Below are 19469 nucleotides of genomic sequence, written 5' to 3' on the forward strand. Positions count from 1 at the left end.
ATAAACAGTTTGGACAAGAAGAGAATTGAAGCTTTTGAAACGTCGTGCTACAGAAGAATGCTGAAGATTAGATGGGTAGATCACATAACTAATGAGGAAGTACTGAATAGGATTGGGGAGAAAAGAAGTTTGTGGCACAACTTGACTAGAAGAAGGGATCGGTTGGTAGGACATGTGTTGAGGCAACAAGGGATCACCAATTTAGTATTGGAGGGCAGGGTGGAGGGTAAAAATCGTAGAGGGAGACCAAGAGATGAATACACTAAGCAGATTCAGAAGGATGTAGGTTGCAGTAGGTACTGGGAGATGAAGAGGCTTGCACAGGATAGAGTAGCATGGAGAGCTGCATCAAACCAGTCTTAGGACTGAAGACCACAGCAACAACAACAACAACAACAACAACAGCATTTCCACGCTACACCAATTTATAACTTCACAAAAAGCTAATTCATGGCAAACATGCACATGCATCTTCAGTGGTACAATGATGTCACAGGCAAAGCAAATACTGTATGACACGAATGTACAGACATGGTATATCCATTGGGGGCTAAACCACTGTTAAAACATTGTTAGTCTCTTAGTTATTAATGACTCAAACCTGATGGTATTTTGTTACACAAGAAATTTCGAATGACAAGCAAATTGACACTTTCATGTCAAAAATAAATTTAACAGCTCTCTAAACAACAATAATTTGGATGAGAAAGAATTTGCAGTGTAAGAAAGACACTTTAAACATAATAAGATGCCAGGTAAATTATGCTCTTTTACAAAAGTATTCTCACAGCAACATTCTACTATCATGGGGCAGAAATACAAATTCATAAATAATTTGCCAACCGAATCACTATCTACAAACGTATATTTTAGTTAGTTTGCTGTTACTGTCATTATGTAAATGCTTTTCCTGTGGTAAGGTAGATGTACAGAATGAAGATGAGCATTAGATCCTCAAAATGTTAAGTATACATTACAGTATCATTGACGTAACATCTACATCGATACTTTGCAAATCACTTTTAAATGCCTGGCTGAGGGTTCAGCAAACCACCTCCACAATAATTCTCTATTATTCCAATCTTGTGCAGCGTGCGGAAAAAACGAACATCTATATCTTTTGGTGTGAGCTCTGATTTCCTTATTTTATTATGGTGATCGTTTCTCCCTATGTAGGTCAGCGTCAACAAAATATTTTTGCATTCAGAAGAGAACGTTGGTGATCGAAATTTCATGAGAAGACTCCACCGCAGCAAAAAATGCCTTTGTTTTAATGATGTCCACCCCAAATCCAGTATCATTTCAGTGACACTCTCTCCCCTATTTCATGGTAATACAAAACAAGCTGCCATTCTTTGAACTTTCTCAATGTACTCTGTCAATCCTTTCTGGTAGGACCCCACACCACGCAGCAGTATTCTAAAAGAATTAGGTATGCTAGCAGCAAGACACAATTAATGCCTTCTCTGTGAGATATCAATGAAAATACTATCGACGACAGTGCTGCCAAAGCAGAGTAACTAAACACAGCCTTCTGAAATTCATTCACAGAAAAAGAAAGTAAATGTTCCAGAATTCAAATCAAGAACAGCTGCCAACATGAGTAACATAGAAGTAGTAGTGAAGCAACTTAAATCACTTAACAAAAGCAAGTCTTTTGGCCCAGACTGTGTACCAGTTAGTTTCCTTTCAGATTATGCTGATCCAATAGCTCCAAACTTAACAATCAGATACAACCGTTCGCTCAATGAAAGATCCGTATCCAAAGACTGGAAAGTTGCACAGGTCACATCAGTATTCAAAACAGGTAGTAGGAGTAATCCACTAAATTGCAGGTTCCTAACATTAACATCAATATGCAGCAGGATTTTGGAACATATATTGTGTTCGATCATTATGAATTTTCTTGAAGAGAACGGTCTATTGACAAACACCAAAACGGATGTAGAAAACAGTGTTCTTGTGACACACAACCACCTCTTCACACACACACGAAGTGTAGAGTGCTAGCGACAAGGAATTTCAAATTGATTCCGTATTCCTAGATTTCCAAAAGGCTTTTGACACTGTACCACACAAGTGGCTTGTAGTGAAATTGCGTACTTATGCAATATCATCTCAGTTATGTGACTGGATTCGTGGTTTCCTGTCAGAGAGGTCACAGTTCATAGTAATTGAAGGAAAGTCATTGAGGAAAACAGAAGTGATTTCTGGCATTCCTCATCTATATAAACAATTTAGAGGACAATCTGAGCAGCCATCTTAGGTTGTTTGCAGATGACGCTGTCGTTTATCGACTAGTCAAGTTATCAGAAGATCAAACATAACACACATTCAGATTCATGCCACAGCTATAAATTTAACATGCTAAATTACCACCATGAAATGGGAACACAATTTTGCAAATGTAACTTAACAAGAAGATAGTCACCTTATGCAGGGTGCCTTGTACCTGATAGTGGCAGCGCATCGGCATGACATTCATTTGCAAATTGAATGTACCACCATTCATATTAGTTTACAAATTAGTACAATTTCTTTTGGTTTGCTGTTTAATGCACATGGGGGGGGGGGGGGGGCAGGAGGGGAAGACGGGGGGGGGGGGGGGAGCAGATTCTGAAGGCTGAGGGCAGAATAACAAGAACACCACCATTTTGAAACCAACAAAAACAGTAGCACATCATTTGAATATGCTGCCACTTTCATGTATATGGCAACCCCCCCACTCCCACACCAAGTAACAATCTTCTAGTTTAGTTAAATTCATAATACTGTGTTCCTGTTTTGTACAGGATGAAAGTGAGTAACACCCGGTACAAGACCTCGGGTATACAACAGGTGTACTCAAAGTACCCAAGCTTCAGGACCACATTGGTTTCCATGTGCTACATATAATGTGTAAACAAGTTAACAAATCCCCTCCAAAAAACCATGTTCCACAGCTCGATTCAAATATTTTTCGCAACTTCAGTGAGTACATCAACATAGTGCACCTAAGGCAAAAATTCACAACAGGAAGTGATCCACTTCCACTATTCTGTATCTGAATATACATTTCAAGATTATGATAACACAATAGCTCTTAAAAAGAGAAAGAGTAGGGGAGATCTGAGGCTTTACCAAGTGGTGTTTTCTGCAGTAATTAACTGTGTCAATTAAAACTTTGCCAGAATTAATGAACTACAAAGGAAACAGGTATATTCAACCACCAATAGAACTGATCACTGTGCTTCAAGTCCCACATCACTACACACAGTACATTCAATACGTAACAAATAACTGCACGAATGCTTCTATATTATTATTATCATCATCATCATCATCATCATCTAGGTAATCAATGCAAGCTACCTGCAACAGTAGAAAAAAAAAACCTCAGTAATTTTATCACACCACAACATGGTCATGCTCACTGGAGAATTTTAATGAAGTGGTTTCTGGCCTAGAAAGTCTATACTCTTCCAACACACAATATATGTAATCCAATTTATGCAGTTGTGTCAACATTCTGAACCTATATCTATTGGCATATGGTTGTGTGTATTTCTGGTACCACTGTGATTTATCATTTTCTTGTTGTAAACACAAACAGTGCACAGGAAGAACAACTGGAGTCGCAATACGAGCCTGAATTTCTACGATTTGTTGCTCAACACTTCTCAGAATTATAACCATACTCCTTTTCGTACTGTACAATGGCTCTCTTGTAGCATCTGCCACTGGAGTTTTAGGGGCACCTTTGTGGCAATATTGCACTCACGAGTGAGCTTATGTAGAAATTTATTGCTCTTCTTTGGATCTTTTTTACCTCCTCTATTAATTCTGTCTGGTAAGGATTCTAGACTGCTAGTTAATACTGCACGTGCCCAACATACTGCCAGTTGGGACGAATACTTTCTGATGATTTAATAGACAACAGTCTGTCAAATGGGTTTTCTTCAGCTACCTACTTCGCGGACAAGCTACATTTTCTTAGGATTCTTCACGTGTGTTTCAGTCTGGCATCTGCTCTTACTACAACTACTTTTGTGAGGTTGCTACACTTTAGGTTGCTCCTAGATATTTTAAAGATTTCATAATTTCCAGCAATTTATTGCCAATCGTGTCATCAAACAATAAGGACAATTTTCATTCAATTATGCACAATACATTACATTTATATAAGCTGTGGCTCAAATGTCAATCCATGCATACAGCATCAGCTCTTCCTATATTTTACTAGTACATTTTCTGGCAATGCAGCTTTCCTACATACAAAAGAAGATCCACAAACAACCCGAATGAGCTTTCAACACTACCTACCAGGGCATTTATGTATATTGTAAATATTAGCAGTCCTATAAACATCCATTGGAGATCTAAGAAATGACTTTTACATCTGACGATTTCACTTCACTAAGAATGACACCGAGTTCTATCTGCTAGAAAGTCGTGTATCCAGTTACAGAGCTGACCTGATACTCCCGAATCACATTTCGTTCACTAGGTGACAGTGTGGAACTATACTGAATGTTTCAAGAAACACAGCATCAACTCGGTCACCGATATCTGCTCTCCTACGGATTCCGGAGATGAATGTGAGAGCAGAGTTTCACGAGGCCACTATTTGTAGCTCTATGCTGACTCCTAAACAAGGTTTTCATTCTATACAAAGGTAATTATATGTGAACATAAAACATGTTCAATTAATAAAAGATTGACACGAACAACACAGGGAGCTAGAATGGGATAAAGATCTTCTGTATAATGTATACAGTGTCTGTAGTATAATATACATTCATTGTTCGCAGCATCTTCTCCACACTGTATGTACGCATTACGATGACGTGTCACCCCTGCTTGATGATTACAATATACATTCAGAAATGTTTGGTTACATGATCTAGGAGCAACCTAAAGGGTAGAAACCTCACAAAAGTAGTTGTAGTAAGAGCAGATGCCAGACTGAAACACATGTGAAGAATCCTAAGAAAATGTAGCTTGTCTGCGAAGTAGGTAGCTGAAGAGAACCCATTTGACAGGCTGTTGTCTATTAATCATTCTCCAGATCCAGTGACCATTCCTCTGTTGAGACTTTTTTGCTTCTAGTATCGTGTACTTCCGACTGTATGCATTTGCGCCATAAATTATGATACACTCTGTATACAGTGTGGAGAAAATACTGCGAACAATGAATGTATACTACACTACAGTTCAATTTCTTACCGTAACTTTTATTTCAGATTCACAATCACTTGTTTCTCCAGCTCTTAACCAAATTGTCACTTTTCAACCAAGTATTGTTCACATAAAACAGTGAGTGATGGAGCAATGCTAAGTATTGAGTGGCAGTGCACCACGTGACACACCCAGCATACACTAGCAGTTCCAGATGTCATGTGCAAGAACAGCTGGAGCACATAGTGTCGGACCGAGCACACGAGTGACACTGCACTGTCTTAAACATATTTCCACATTCAGAATGCATTTTGCATCCACCTTTAAACTTGCACGCCACTTTATCATTTGAAAATGATTTGTACCGATTTCGTGAATATTTAACATCCCTTTTTCATAACAGATACTAATCCTACAGGGATGAATGAGGTATTGTTAGAAAAGTTCTCCGGCTTCTGACGTTGCTGAAAAATTTAACATAAGAGAGACTTATCTATCGTAGGCAAAAGGACGTCGTGGGCAGCCAGCTCCATACCTATACAGGGCATTCAGGAATTACCACTAAAAACATCTAGGACTTATAGAGGGGAGTGAGTATTATGAATAGCAACCATACATTTCCACACTACACCAGTCAGTTTACAAACATGTTTTCTAGGTAGGTGCACTACAGGGTACTCGTGGTGAGAGCTGGTTACATCAGATCAGCTGACGTAATTTGACATCTATCCTACCTCTCTGACCTGGTTCGAGCCTCGTTCACGTCTGTGAGTGGTAGAGCAACACGGTTGAGTACACATTTGCAGAATACACCAACACGATCCTTCTGAATGGCGAAGTTCACAGTAATGGAAGAGCTGCTCATCACCTTTAGCAAGAGCTTTCTCCAAAACACCCGACTTATCGCATATCCTTTTTGTCACTATTAGGAAACAGCTTCAAAAAAGAGCACCTTCCCCATCAGCAGGCATCACTGTGTCGCTTCAAAGAGATGTCGCACACACCCAAATTGGAAAATGTCATACTGCATTATGTTAAAGAGAACCTGTCAATAAGTACACAAGCAATTTATTTGGCTATTCATGTGTAGAACTGTAAAACAAGTGATGTACTGGGTCACGCCCATAAGTTACTTGTAAAAGTGGTCGTGTTACCAACATATTTTCAAATGGTTGTAGCACGGAAATGGTATGTTTCTGGTCAAAGATTACAATTCAAAATATTATCTACTCACTCCCCTCTGCAATTCCTAGATGTCTGTAACAGGAATCACAAATAGCATTTGATTTGTTTTAAAGTACCTATTCGCTGGATCATTTCTATGCAGCATTGTCATAAATAACAACTGTGATAACTGTGGTAGTCTGCCCATCGCACAAGTGCCAAGTCAAATTGTGTTTGCTATCACTATAAACAAGTTACATGGACAAACACTTCAAAGAGCAGGGCTCTTATTTACCAAATCACGTATTCACACATAGGCAACTATATGTAGCCTTTTCAAGGTTAATTGAATCAACTAACATTTCTGCAGCCCTTAAAGAAATGAAAAGTACACAAAGATTAGGCCCTTACACCAAACAGCGTTTACACTGTAATGCTCTGTAAAGAATTTTGTTCAAAACTATGTGCATGGAAGTGTATAGACAAGTATGTATCACTATTTCATGATTATTATTTCATAGTGTTCATTTCATTTTTAAAGGTGTTTTCTCTTCATTCCCACAACTACTCTTAACCCAATAACTAAGTTTAATCCAAATAGTGTCATATTTAAAACTATAAAAGTGCAAAGTTTTGCACAAGTCACCTGGTACTTAATTACAAGTCAACCTCTTGCAAGAGATGGTGAACAGATTGGGATTAGGAATCTTTGCAAGACGGAAGGAAGATTATTGTTTAAAGTCCTGTCAAGGAATTTTTGCAGAAAAAAATGAAAGTAGTCCCAGTCAATACAGGATATAAAAGGTGGGCTTAAATATATAGAAATGGAGCTGTGACAACTAGTATGCTTTTCCTGTACAGTAAACAGGTTGAGAACTTCATTTCACATAGTCAGTGGGAGGATACTTTTAAGTAACCCAAGAGAAGAGAGAAATCAGATAATGTTTTTGTGTACCAAATTCAAAATCATTCAATATTCTTTAGCTTCTTTGCTGTTATATTGGGTCATGAAAGGTTGCCTTAAACTTCTACCACCATAACTACTTCTTTTTTCTACATTCTCAGGATGATTGTTGCAGTGAGAGACTAATCAATAGCATACACAAAAACCTAGGTTAGCTTGGAAGATGCAAGCTATACAAAGTGTTGCACACACTTCCTCAAATACTCATTCTCTTCAGTTTATCCAACAATATTTCACAAGAATGTCTCTTTCCTACCAAAGATACAGTTTCAAGTTCCCTGAGTGTGTCCATTACACTTTCTTATGGGTTGACCTGTTACCAAAAAAGAAGTGGGTCTACCATTTTGTTGGATGTCTGCAGACTTGCCTCCTTCATAAGGACTGCAAATGTTGGAGTTCTGTTAAATTGGTCACACTAGTTTCTTGTAGGTTTTGTCTTTTACAGATGCACGGAAATTTCCCTAGAATCATCACAACAAATCCATTTTCAATACTACTAGTTTCACTTACTGATCTCGTTTGACAGTAATCCTAATACATGTTACTTATGATATAGTTACCCGAAGTTTATCACTGATATTATTGAATACTATTGGGTTCTTTTACTTTACCACATGTTACTGTCTTGTATTCAGAAATTACACTAATAAGGGTACCACCATTTAGTACACAAACTGAAAATACTGCCAAATTCATTCTGTATTTACTTACAGTCACCCAGCAACAATACTCACCTAGAAAATAACTTCACTAATAAACAATCCGAGTGTGCGGCTGGCCCTATGTGATAAATCATTTGCGTACATTGAATCATCGTTCCTGTAACACTTTCTTGGGAAACACCCAATATTACTGTTCTGCATCTTGAAACGCACATCACCAATACAACATATTTTGTTTCAATTGACAAACATTATTTGACCTAATACATATGATTCCATCTAGGTTATCAATCAAATATGTGGTAGTGATGATCACCTTTCAGGCATTTAAGGATATAGAATTTACTTATCAACTTGCACATACTATGCCACAATCATCATAGTATTTGAGATTATAATATGCTAATTAGTATCTTACCACAGATAGGCATTAGGATTATTTGTTTGTAGTTCCTTTACCCTTCTTGTAAACAAAAAACCTTTGTCCCTTTTCTACTACTTAGGATAACTTACTGCATTAGAAATTCTTAATAAATGCAAACTGGTAAAGGGATAATATCTAAAGTACCCAATGAAAAATCTAAGGAAATAGTTGGAGCTTTTTTTAATCCTATCAATTGTTTCTCAATACTGGTACAGCTTTCTTCAATATGACTCATTTGGAAATGGATGTGGTGGTTGAACATTGGTGCAGTAGTGGTATCTTTTAGCGTGAATCCATTTTTAAATAGAGAATTTGGTATATCTGCTATCTGTCTGTACCCTTCAGTTTCAATACAGAAATGATTTACAAGAAATTTGTTCATTCACTAACTTTAAATTGACCAGAGCTTCTTACCATTTTCTGATACAACTTTCTAACGGATCAGACCGAGGAAACTATGGTAGGCTCCACACACAGCCATTCTTACGATACACAAGTCTCTTATGAGTTATCCTACAGTCTCTTTTGCAGCAGAGACTGGTTTCACAATATTCTCTAAATCATTAACACTTTCCAACACCACACTGGTGTTTGCAACACAGGCCTCACCATCTAGTTCCATTTTCCCACCATCTTTCAGTGTTCACTCTGATCCAATCCTTGCCTCTTTTTTAACACATTCATCCACACCTTTCGGCCATCTATCCTTTGGTCTTCCCCTTAGTCATTTCCTTTGCATCTCCATTTCATGTCTCTTCTTGGGAATCATCCCTGTTTTCCATTCTCTTTGTGTCCAAACCATCTTAGCCTTGATGCTTCTATCCTGCTCTGCAAGGGTTCCTCTTTCAATATTTCCACTACCCTTTTATTCCTCAACCTACTTCTCCTTGTTGCTCCTATCCTACTTCTCAGTAACTTCATTTCACGTGCCTGCAATCTGCTTACATCTCTTTTTTTCATTACCCATGTTTTAGATGCATAGGTCAGTATTGGGATTTAGTAACTTTCATATATCACTGCTTTTCTGTGGGATATCTTTGTTCCAAACCAGGATCCTAACACTTTGCAGGAATGCTTCTGTCTGCCAATCTGTCCATCACATTTGACATCTCTTCCTCATTTCTTCCATTCTCCTCTATCACACTTCCCAAGTACTTGACACTTTCCACCTCCTTCAACTCTTCACCTCCAATCCTCCTTCCCCTAGATGGTCTATCTTCTTTTCTAGTTGTAACACTATTGCTTTCATCTTGCGTTCTCCAGGTTTTTTTTTCTGCTCCCTTAGTCATTATCTCACCTGAGACCACAATGAGAGGTGACAATGCACTGCCGAGTTTCACACCACTTGTTTGCTGTCCTTTCATTTCCCCACTTTCACACAACTCAGACTCCCACAGTACATCTCCACTATGCTTATTGTCCCCTTTTCCACTCCCTTCTTTTGTATTGCTTCCCTGATCTTTCTTCTACAACCTCTATCAAATACCATTTATATATTGGGAAAGACCAACATGAGATCTTCTCCAGATTCATAGTGCTGCTCCTGGAGCTACCTCACTGAAAATATGAGGTCAATAGTTGACCGCCCAGGTCTGAACCCATGCTGTTCCTCTATCAATTTGTCCTTGACCCTTGTTCGGATTCTGCTCTGTGGGATCTTTTCATATACCTCAGAAGAGTGTGATATCAGTGATTCCCCTGTAGTTTCTACAATCTCTCCAATTACTTTCCTCAGTTATAAGGACAACTAGTGCCCCCTTCCAATCTTCTGGAGTAGTCTTCTCATTCTGCTCCACTCTCACCACACAATACAGCCATTGTTTCCCAACCTCCCCTGCTGCCTTCAGCATTTCTACACGCACTTTGTCCACAACCGGTGCCTTACCTCCTGTCATCTTACCCAGTGCCATTTCCATTTCTTTCCATGTCAGGTCCCACCCCCAAGAGTGTACTTCTACCTTCTTTAGTCCTTTACCCTCACCTCCAACCTCCAAGTCTGTCTGGATTTGGCAAATGCTCAAACTACTACTTCGACACTGCCTTCAGGGTCTATCTGTTATCAACCTCATTCTCATTTCTATCTATCATTGTTGCATCCTCTTGCAGACCTCTCCTCTTACTTTTGATCATTCCATAAAGTACTTTTCTAGTTCTCCCTTCCTGGTTCTGTCTTCTTCCATTCCTTCATGAATCTCATGCTCATCACTACAGCCGGTGGTTACTATCCAATGCCTCAAATGGTAGTATCTTAATATCCATTACAGTCTTCTTCATTTGCCAATCACAAAGCATGTAATCCACTGAAGATTTCTTTTTCTGCTAGACTCCTGCTGTACATTACTTTCTGACTCTTTCTTCAGACACCATGAGTTACCTGTCACAAAAACATTTCTCTTGCAGAATTCCAACAATTTCTTTCCTCCTCCACTGTACTTCCTTAGCACTCTGCTCTCAGTACATTTTCATAGCCTTGTCCTTCACTCACTACATGTGCATGCAAGTCTCCCATGACTATTATCCTTTGTCCAATCAACTGCGTTTACAGTTCTTCCTCAAAGACTTCTTCCTCTTGAGATGTACCTCCCACTTGAGGTGCACACCTGAACCACGTCCATACTTCTTCCCTTTGCCATTATTCTAATCTTCATTATCCTGTCATTTAACCTCAGTACCTCTTCTTTTAGGTCACCCTCACAACTGCCATTGAATGATTATGGCTGAAGCACAACTATTAATCAAGATCCAGAACCAGAACCAATTTTGCCCTTATGAGCACAATCTAATTTATTTTTGACCTCACTACGACATGGGAGGCTACGTAATAAAACCAAAAGAAGAAGCAAATTATTTCCCATTAGGAAGCAGGGAAATTGGAGGGGGTTGTGCCTTTACTATGCAATTTAGAGAACCTAACACTACATACAATTAATGAGGTAACACTCTAAACCACATGTATGCATTCCTCTCACTGTAATGTAGTGTCCATGCATTTTATGAACATTCTTGATGCTGCTTTGGTAAAATTAATTTGGTGAACAGTAGTTTAATCCCTGTATATTATTACAAAGCTATTATAGTGCCATACTATTTGTGTAATGTGAATGTTACCCATAAATTAGTATCCACATGTATTCTGTGCTTGAAATTTGCAGTAGATGTGTTACTAGCACCGCATATTCATATCCTAGCTACAGTGACTATTATTTGCACAGCATATAGAGATCCACCCATACCTTCTGTATTTTTCTAAATTTGTGCCATTAACTGTATGACAGCTGGACAAACAACAGTAGATAAGAGCAGTTGGGTTGTTTGGGGAAGGAGACCAGACAGCAAGGTCATCGGATTAGGAAAGGATGGGGAAGGAAGTCGGCCGTGCCCTTTCAAAGGAACCATCCCGGCATTTGCCTGGAGCGATTTAGGGAAATAACGGAAAACCTAAATCAGGATGGCCGGATAGATAAGAGCAGTCAATGTGCTATTGCCTTCAAATTGTTTTCCAAAGTCTTATAAAATTCAGGGACTAATGTAGCAGGGGATACAACCCGTCGGCTTTGGACAATGACGTCACAAGTCGCCAAACGAGAAGCGATTCTTCTTAGTGTTGTAGCTCCCTTCAGTAGCTGATAAGTGTTTTTTGGCTTTTTTTTAAAAAAAAAAAATCTCACGAGATAGAATAAACAGATCCACTTTATTAAGCAATCAGTAAAAAAATGAAACAAACATAACAGCAAAAGCGAAAATGGTAAACTGCTCTCTGGCGACTTGTGACGTCATTGTCCAAAGCCGACGGGTTGTATCGCCTGCTACACTAGACCCAAAATTCACAACATGTATGTTAAAGTCTTTGTAGGCATTATTGATTTGTTACTTAATAATGGCCAAATAACAAAGTTCGTAAGAAAATAGATATCAGGAGGAAAATACCACTTTGTGTGATTTCACACTTGAACATGGAAATTGTTCGAGAATGGTGCACTGAAAGGATCCCTAAACACAAACAAAAAGGTTGTAATAATTATGTTCAAGTTAACAGGTGAAAATGACTACTACTTAACACAGAGTCCGTTCTGAGGAAGATATTGTAGAACTTTTACAGGAATGTCAAAGTGAAAACAAAGTTGACAATGATTTCCATGATGAAAGAGATTCATTTATAAACAATTTGAATCAAATGATGGAAACAGTCCACCCCAAACAGTTTAAAAAATATCACACACTCAAAAAGTTTTGTATTGTAATTTTTGAATGAAAGAATAATTTTTGCTTCAAAGTATATTCTAACTGGTGGTCAGTGGCCTCTATTTCCACAAAGAAACTCACCTAATTCTTTGTGGTGAGCTCACGGCCTGGGCGGTGACTATTTAAATAAGAGTGCACGCAAATATCCTGTCTGCATTACAGAGTAAACAGGTTTAACTAGCAAAATCCATATCAGCTAACTTACAGTACTGTCAATAAATGCAATAAAGTTGTCCAAGTATGTTGGCACAGCAATGGCTGTAAGATAGCGAAGCTACTTAGGTGGGCAGTAATGGGGAAAGTACTTAGTGTCACAGGTGTAAAGAAATGAACGCACCAACCAATGGACATTATACAAAATTTTAAAATTCAAGCAGCAGCAAAAATATCTTGTGAAATACAGGGTGATTCAAAAAGAATACCACAACTTTAGGAATTTAAAACTCTGCAACCACAAAAGGCAGAGCTAAGCACTATCTGTCGGCGAATTAAGGGAGCTATAAAGTTTCATTTAGTTGTACATTTGTTCGCTTGAGGCGCTGTTGACTAGGCGTCAGCGTCAGTTGATGCTAAGATGGCGACCACTCAACAAAAAGCTTTTTGTGTTATTGAGTACGGCAGAAGTGAATCGACGACAGTTGTTCAGCGTGCATTTCGAACGAAGTATGGTGTTAAACCTCCTGATAGGTGGTGTATTAAACGTTGGTATAAACAGTTGACAGAGAATGGGTGTTTGTGCAAAGGGAAAAGTTCTGGACGGCCGAGAACGAGTGATGAAAATGTAACACTGGCCTCCAAGAAGCCCTGATCTTACCCCCTGCGATTTTCCTTATGGGGGGTATGTTAAGGATATGGTGTTTCGGCCACCTTTCCCAGCCACCATTGATGATTTGAAACGAGAAATAACAGCAGCTATCCAAACTGTTACGCCTGATATGCTACAGAGAGTGTGGAACGAGTTGGAGTATCGGGTTGATATTGCTCGTGTGTCTGGAGGGGGCCATATTGAACATCTCTGAACTTGTTTTTGAGTGAAAAAAACCTTTTTAAATACTCTTTGTAATGATGTATAACAGAAGGTTATATTATGTTTCTTTCATTAAATACACATTTTTAAAGTTGTGGTATTATTTTTGAATCACCCTGTATATGAAATGAATTTTTCCCCTTGTATTTAATTCTATGAACATTAACAGGCATGGTAACTGGTTTAAATATACAGGAAAAAGAACAAAAGTCATATCTTAAGAGAAGTTTATGGCAGTAACTAGTTATGTCATCTAAGAGAATGTGCTTTTATGAACTAAATCCTTCGTGGGCTTATTGCTACCAGACTCCCTGAATGCACTATATTTATATACAATTTTAGTTACTGGAAACATCTCCCCATTTCAGCCACACCACCAACCCATATTTAGTACCGTCGTATCTTTGATTGGAATATAGAACTCTTCAGGAAATATTTACATTTAATTTGCCACTACTCAAATATTTACACAATAGAAAGCTCATCTTTACAGCAGAGAAAAACAGAAAAAACTAATGCCACATGCCCTTCACTAACGATTCCATATCTCATGTAAGACTGTACAATCTGCATCCACTGTCCTTACCTGAAATAAAGAAGTCAGAAGCATTTCCAAAAGTGTGAAGTATAATCCCAACACAATGTTATTCAAATTGCCTGTTTACGATACACAGGATGTTCACTTTGCAGTGAGGCAGTTTCAAAATCTTATTAGATTACAATAGTAATGCTAAAAAGTCATTTTGGTATAATAATCTATAGAACTATTGTTGAGCACCAACAGCACTTATTAAAAGTGCTAACCTGTACAGGGATTTTATCAAATATCGTTTATAAATGTTATATAATAACTTTAATTACTAGGATCATTTGAATGAGATCCTACATTTTATAGGATTTGTCAAAGATTTGTGACACTGCAATTTGGGCTTCGTTCAAAAATTGCACTGTGTGAATTACCAGTATCCACAACCAATGCAGCTGAGGCAACACATGATGGTACACAGACCAACTGTAAAAAATCTTTACTTGCTCTGGTAGCTGTTCAAATCATTAAATCAGCTGAAGGTATGATTTCAAATAGTTCCTTCAAAAAACATACATTTGAAATCAATACTCAGCAAATAAATATTACATTTTGAAATAAAAGATTTTAGTCAGATGTATACTATCTAAACCTGGGCACAGCACACAAGATATGTATTTACAAACCAAACTAAATTTTTGATAAAAAAAGGTGCATCTGAGCACCATCTGACATTAGTTGGTGGAACAAAAGTATGGGATCCACAAATTTCCTAGTTCATCACAATTCATAAATTTCAAAAATATTCAGCAACAGTTTCAAGCAGCATCTGTGATAATTGCTGCTGTGTTCTACACAGTAATAGAACAGCAGCAACAGGAGTAGAAGTAGCAGTAGTGAGCTATACTCGTATGTTGTCATTAAGAAAAACAGTGAGCCACTTCACATTATCTGCTATAAAAATGAGTTGGTTAACACAGTTTACTAGCACTTTGATAAATAACGTACACATTTATTCCAAAAGTAAAGTTAGTAAATGTTATGTAGAGAGCCCCTTGCATTTTTCATAATTTATGTACAAGGTATGCATCAAAATACTCGGAGGCTTGTCCATGAGCTAATATATGGTTTCTGAATTTACTTTGCAGTTTTAGTTTTTATTATGAAAAATGCATTAAATATGGGGAAACATAAACATTAGGATATGGTACAGTTACCACAACCTCTATTTGGCATTCACATTAGTTGCTTCGCCAACTGTCAACCAAATTATTACCTTTTACCCTAACCTAGACCTTGGCCTATGCTACAAATCAGTCTGACACCACAAACAAGATTGGGTGTAGAGGGGAACCGCTGTAAAATACCACACTCTAGCAAGCACAGAGTACTAATAATTAACAGTAAGCATATTACATCTAAGTTTTGAGATCCAAAACGCAAAAGTGTCACTCTTATGATCTTTCATATAACTTCACTAAAATTCTTGTGTAGTGACACACTAAAGACTTTCAAAAAGCATTTCAATGCTATAATTTGCCATATTCTCAGATAAAAAAATACAATTCAACGCACTCCCAGTAACCATAAGATAATATGATGTTTAATTTCATACAAAATTATTTGACAGCCACTCTGTGACATGAGAACTAAATCACGTTTACTATGTGGACACTACTGTACAAAACAAAATGTGTTTCACTTGATTATAGTTGAACGACAATAAAAAAACATTTTCACCTGTATTTCAAGCAACACTATAAACTACTACTATACTGTAGGTCGGTTCTTTGGCATGCACTATGTGGATGATGCCAGACCAAGCCTATGAAGTGTGTCCGCAACAATTCAAAGTGGAATTATCAGCTGCCTTCCATGGAAGTCTCAGAATGTTGTATCTTCCAAGAACTGAAGGCGTAACAAGAATTGCCTATGGGTAGCACATTTGCATTTCGCAACATGCTTTTTACACTGGACATGATAAAAAAAAAATTGTTGTCACTTGCACACTACTCACCAAAGTTTACGTTCAACTTTACCTCTGCATCTCTCACAAAATACTCATTTTCCAATGAAGTCAGCTAGCAATAAAAGCATAAAGGTCTAAAGGTCTAAATAAAAAAACAATTGTTTGCATAATTTGTGAAACTGAAATCCAGTAATTTTGACTGAGACATAGCTACTGCAAGAGCTTAAAATCAAATTATGAATTACTAGTCAAGCAAATTGATGTTCAAATGTTTGTGCATGCAAGGAGGCCCTACACATGTTCACGAGTCTTCACGCAAGAAATCTCTCAAATTTTCAATTAAAACTTCAGAAAATCATGGGCAGAAAACTTTCAATAGTGTCCAACAACAGAATGCTCTTTAAAAATAAGGTACAGTTGTAGCAGCAGTAGTCTGATGCTGACTCTGTGTGTGTGTGTGTGTGTGTGTGTGTGTGTGTGTGTGTGTGTGTGTGTGTGTGTGTGTGTGTGTGTGTGGGTGGGAGGGGGGGGGGGAGTCGAGAATTTTATATATCATCTCTATGCAGTTACAGCTGATGTGCACTGTGCACTCAATTTACTCAATACTATCAGATATTTTATGCTACTCATTTATGAACTGCACTACTCTCCAGACAGTTACACTACTAAAGAAGATATAGGGAAAGCTACGCAAGTGCATTAACCAATCACAACCCCTATGATATGACATTACAATGTCTGCTCCTCAGTTCTGTCACATTTTACATTTTAAAAAGAATGTTTAAACAACACAACTCTAAATGCACCAAATTTTAAAAAAATGTTTACATACATGGGCCACCTACAGCAGTACAGAAAGTGTCAAACCATCCGTTTATAATGTAACACCAACATTTTCATTCTTAACCATATTTTTAATCTTAACTGTTTCTGAACGCTTTGAACAACTCTATCCTAATAAGTAAAACCTATGACGCTATTACACAGAACCAGAAGGCTCACACTAGTCACAAACACCACATATCTCTGTCTAGGTTTTAGAAAGTTAAACAGTTGCCTTTTTTTCACATAAATGACAGTATAAATAAACACAACACTGAAAGAAAACAGTGAGGTGGGGGTGGGGGGGGTGGCGGCACTGAGTAGATACAAGCAAACACCACCATACTGCAGAAAGAATGGCATCATTTGAACACAATGTTAACAAAACATTGTGCATGTCCACAGTATGCCTATATTGCACTATTCAGCTAAAACAACTCTTGGGCCATCTTACTTGGCAACACTCAAACAACTTTAATATTTCATATTGTAGTTTATGTCATTCCTCCAGTTACTAATATCTATCAAAATGTTTCGAAAATTCACCAAATCTCACCTGCTACGGCGCGTTTATGCTGCTGATTTTTTATTTTTTCACAATGACATTGAAAATAATATACTTAAACTGCTTAGCTATAGATGCAATGTTCTCAAGGCATAACAGTGGATCATTAACTGCGCACAGCTTTTTCTCCCTCCTCCAAGTAAAGGTATGACACTGCTCCCACAACAATATAAAACAGACGTCATTAGTGTACAGTTATCCCCAAAGGCATTACAGTACCAGACATACAACACAACCGGTACTAGAATTATTTTACAACATAGCGTATTTAATAACGCAGAAGACACCGCCTTACCGCCTTCTCCCCACCTCCCAAAGCTGACTGCAATTGGGCTTTATACCACTTCAAATATCACGGAAATTGTGCGCTTCCAATCAATCATTTAACTGAATTTTATATGGCATTCAATCGGGACTGTACAATTCAGCACAGTTCTTGACCAAGTACCGAAAAAATATATAAAATCCGGTAATATACATACAAATGCGTAACAGCTCAGACTATGTTATATACTACGCCTTAAGGCAAATCATCTTGCATATCCACACTAGGAAATCACTAAACGCGTAACTACTGAATGAAATTAATACTAGCCTGGTAAAAAGTGGCTTTACAAACGCGTTAAAGTAAGTTTCGTGCTTGTACTTTTTTCCCTCCAAGCACGAAACGTTACAATTTGGAGAGACCAACATTTCCGCGCTATCAATGTAGCTTTCTGAACTGCAACAGTCTCAAGTGACTGTCAACAGATGACACACGGCATATACAAGTCGAGGCGTTCTCGTGTTACCTCTTCACAGCCAGCGTGAACTCTGAATAAAAATTTGAAAATACAGCATAAAGAAGATTTGCAACACCGTCCACAATACTTTTAGCAATACAATACTGCTAACAAATGACCCTAACGCAATAAATTGCAGTACATAGTCAGTTGTCGGCTCAAATGATCAACCGAATAGCAGCCAATCGCAACAGCAATCAATGTCTACCATTGATTTATTCATTAAATACTAGAAAGAATCCACTTTTGAATTTCCATGAATTCGAAATAAAATATAACATCAGTACATCTCCAACAAGTTACTTATTCACCTAACGTCACTACTCGCTTTCGTAGAACGAACAAAACCATCTCCACACCCAGCCGAGCCACACACACACACATACACAGGGAACAGTCGTTCCTTCGGAACACGATAATCTCCTAGCTTCAGGTAAGAGGCTGTCTCTATTGCAACGAGGTAGAAACATGGTTTACCTTCATGTTACGACAGTCAACAACACTAAGTGGTTTCCTCTTCATTATTGAGTGTCAGCCATGTTAAGTATTAAAAAAACTGAATGTTAGCTTGCGATGCGCGGCAAAATTCGCTCCCAAATACAACGTCCGTGCGCACGGATCACTCGAAATAAGAGACTAAGAATATCGTCCATGTGTGGCTGAGAATTCCCAAAAGCTGCCGCGACAAATTTTTTGTCCAGAAATCCAAAATCAAGAAATCTGCATAGCCAGAACACAATGTTAAAATTCAAAACTGTCCGTGCACCATCTTGGAAGTTACGTTTCAAACACGACTATCGAACGTTGCTCGAGTATAGGTGGTTATCGACCTCCATATGCAAAATCGAGTGTGCTATTTAACCTACGAAACTGATTTCTGTTGGTAAATTTAAAAATTTACTCGAACAAATAAAGATGGATAAAAAAACAGTTGAAAAAAATTTTCAACTGAATCGGAACTAAACGCAGAGAAAATAAATAATTTTAACAATCCTTTATTGTAAATAAACAATTAATTTGAAAGTAATAATATATTTCTTTCACTCTCAGGACTAAAGAGAAAAACTTTTTTTTTTTTTTCATATGATTCTTAATTACTTTATTAAGTGCTTGTACCAAGAAAGAAACAGGTCCTTCAAACTGCGAAAGAGTGAACTACTGGTTC

The 19469-nt window shown here is 37.8% G+C and overlaps 1 protein-coding gene across 3 annotated transcripts in view; it reads right to left on the bottom strand.

Annotated features, from left to right (window-relative positions):
• Positions 1 to 19072, bottom strand: part of LOC126471417 (metal-response element-binding transcription factor 2) — a 114885-nt gene extending 95813 nt beyond the window's left edge. For 2 of the 3 annotated variants that reach the window (XM_050099553.1, XM_050099554.1), the window contains exon 1: positions 18782 to 19072. In XM_050099553.1, the coding sequence (XP_049955510.1) occupies positions 18782 to 18826 (45 nt within the window). In that variant the 5' untranslated portion in view covers positions 18827 to 19072. The remainder of the gene's footprint in view (positions 1 to 18781) is intronic. The other variant, XM_050099556.1, reaches the window with a different exon arrangement.
• Positions 19073 to 19469: the final 397 nt, after the last annotated feature.

This window comes from Schistocerca serialis, chromosome 3, assembly GCF_023864345.2.
Source record: "Schistocerca serialis cubense isolate TAMUIC-IGC-003099 chromosome 3, iqSchSeri2.2, whole genome shotgun sequence".
NCBI lineage: Eukaryota > Metazoa > Arthropoda > Insecta > Orthoptera > Acrididae > Schistocerca > Schistocerca serialis.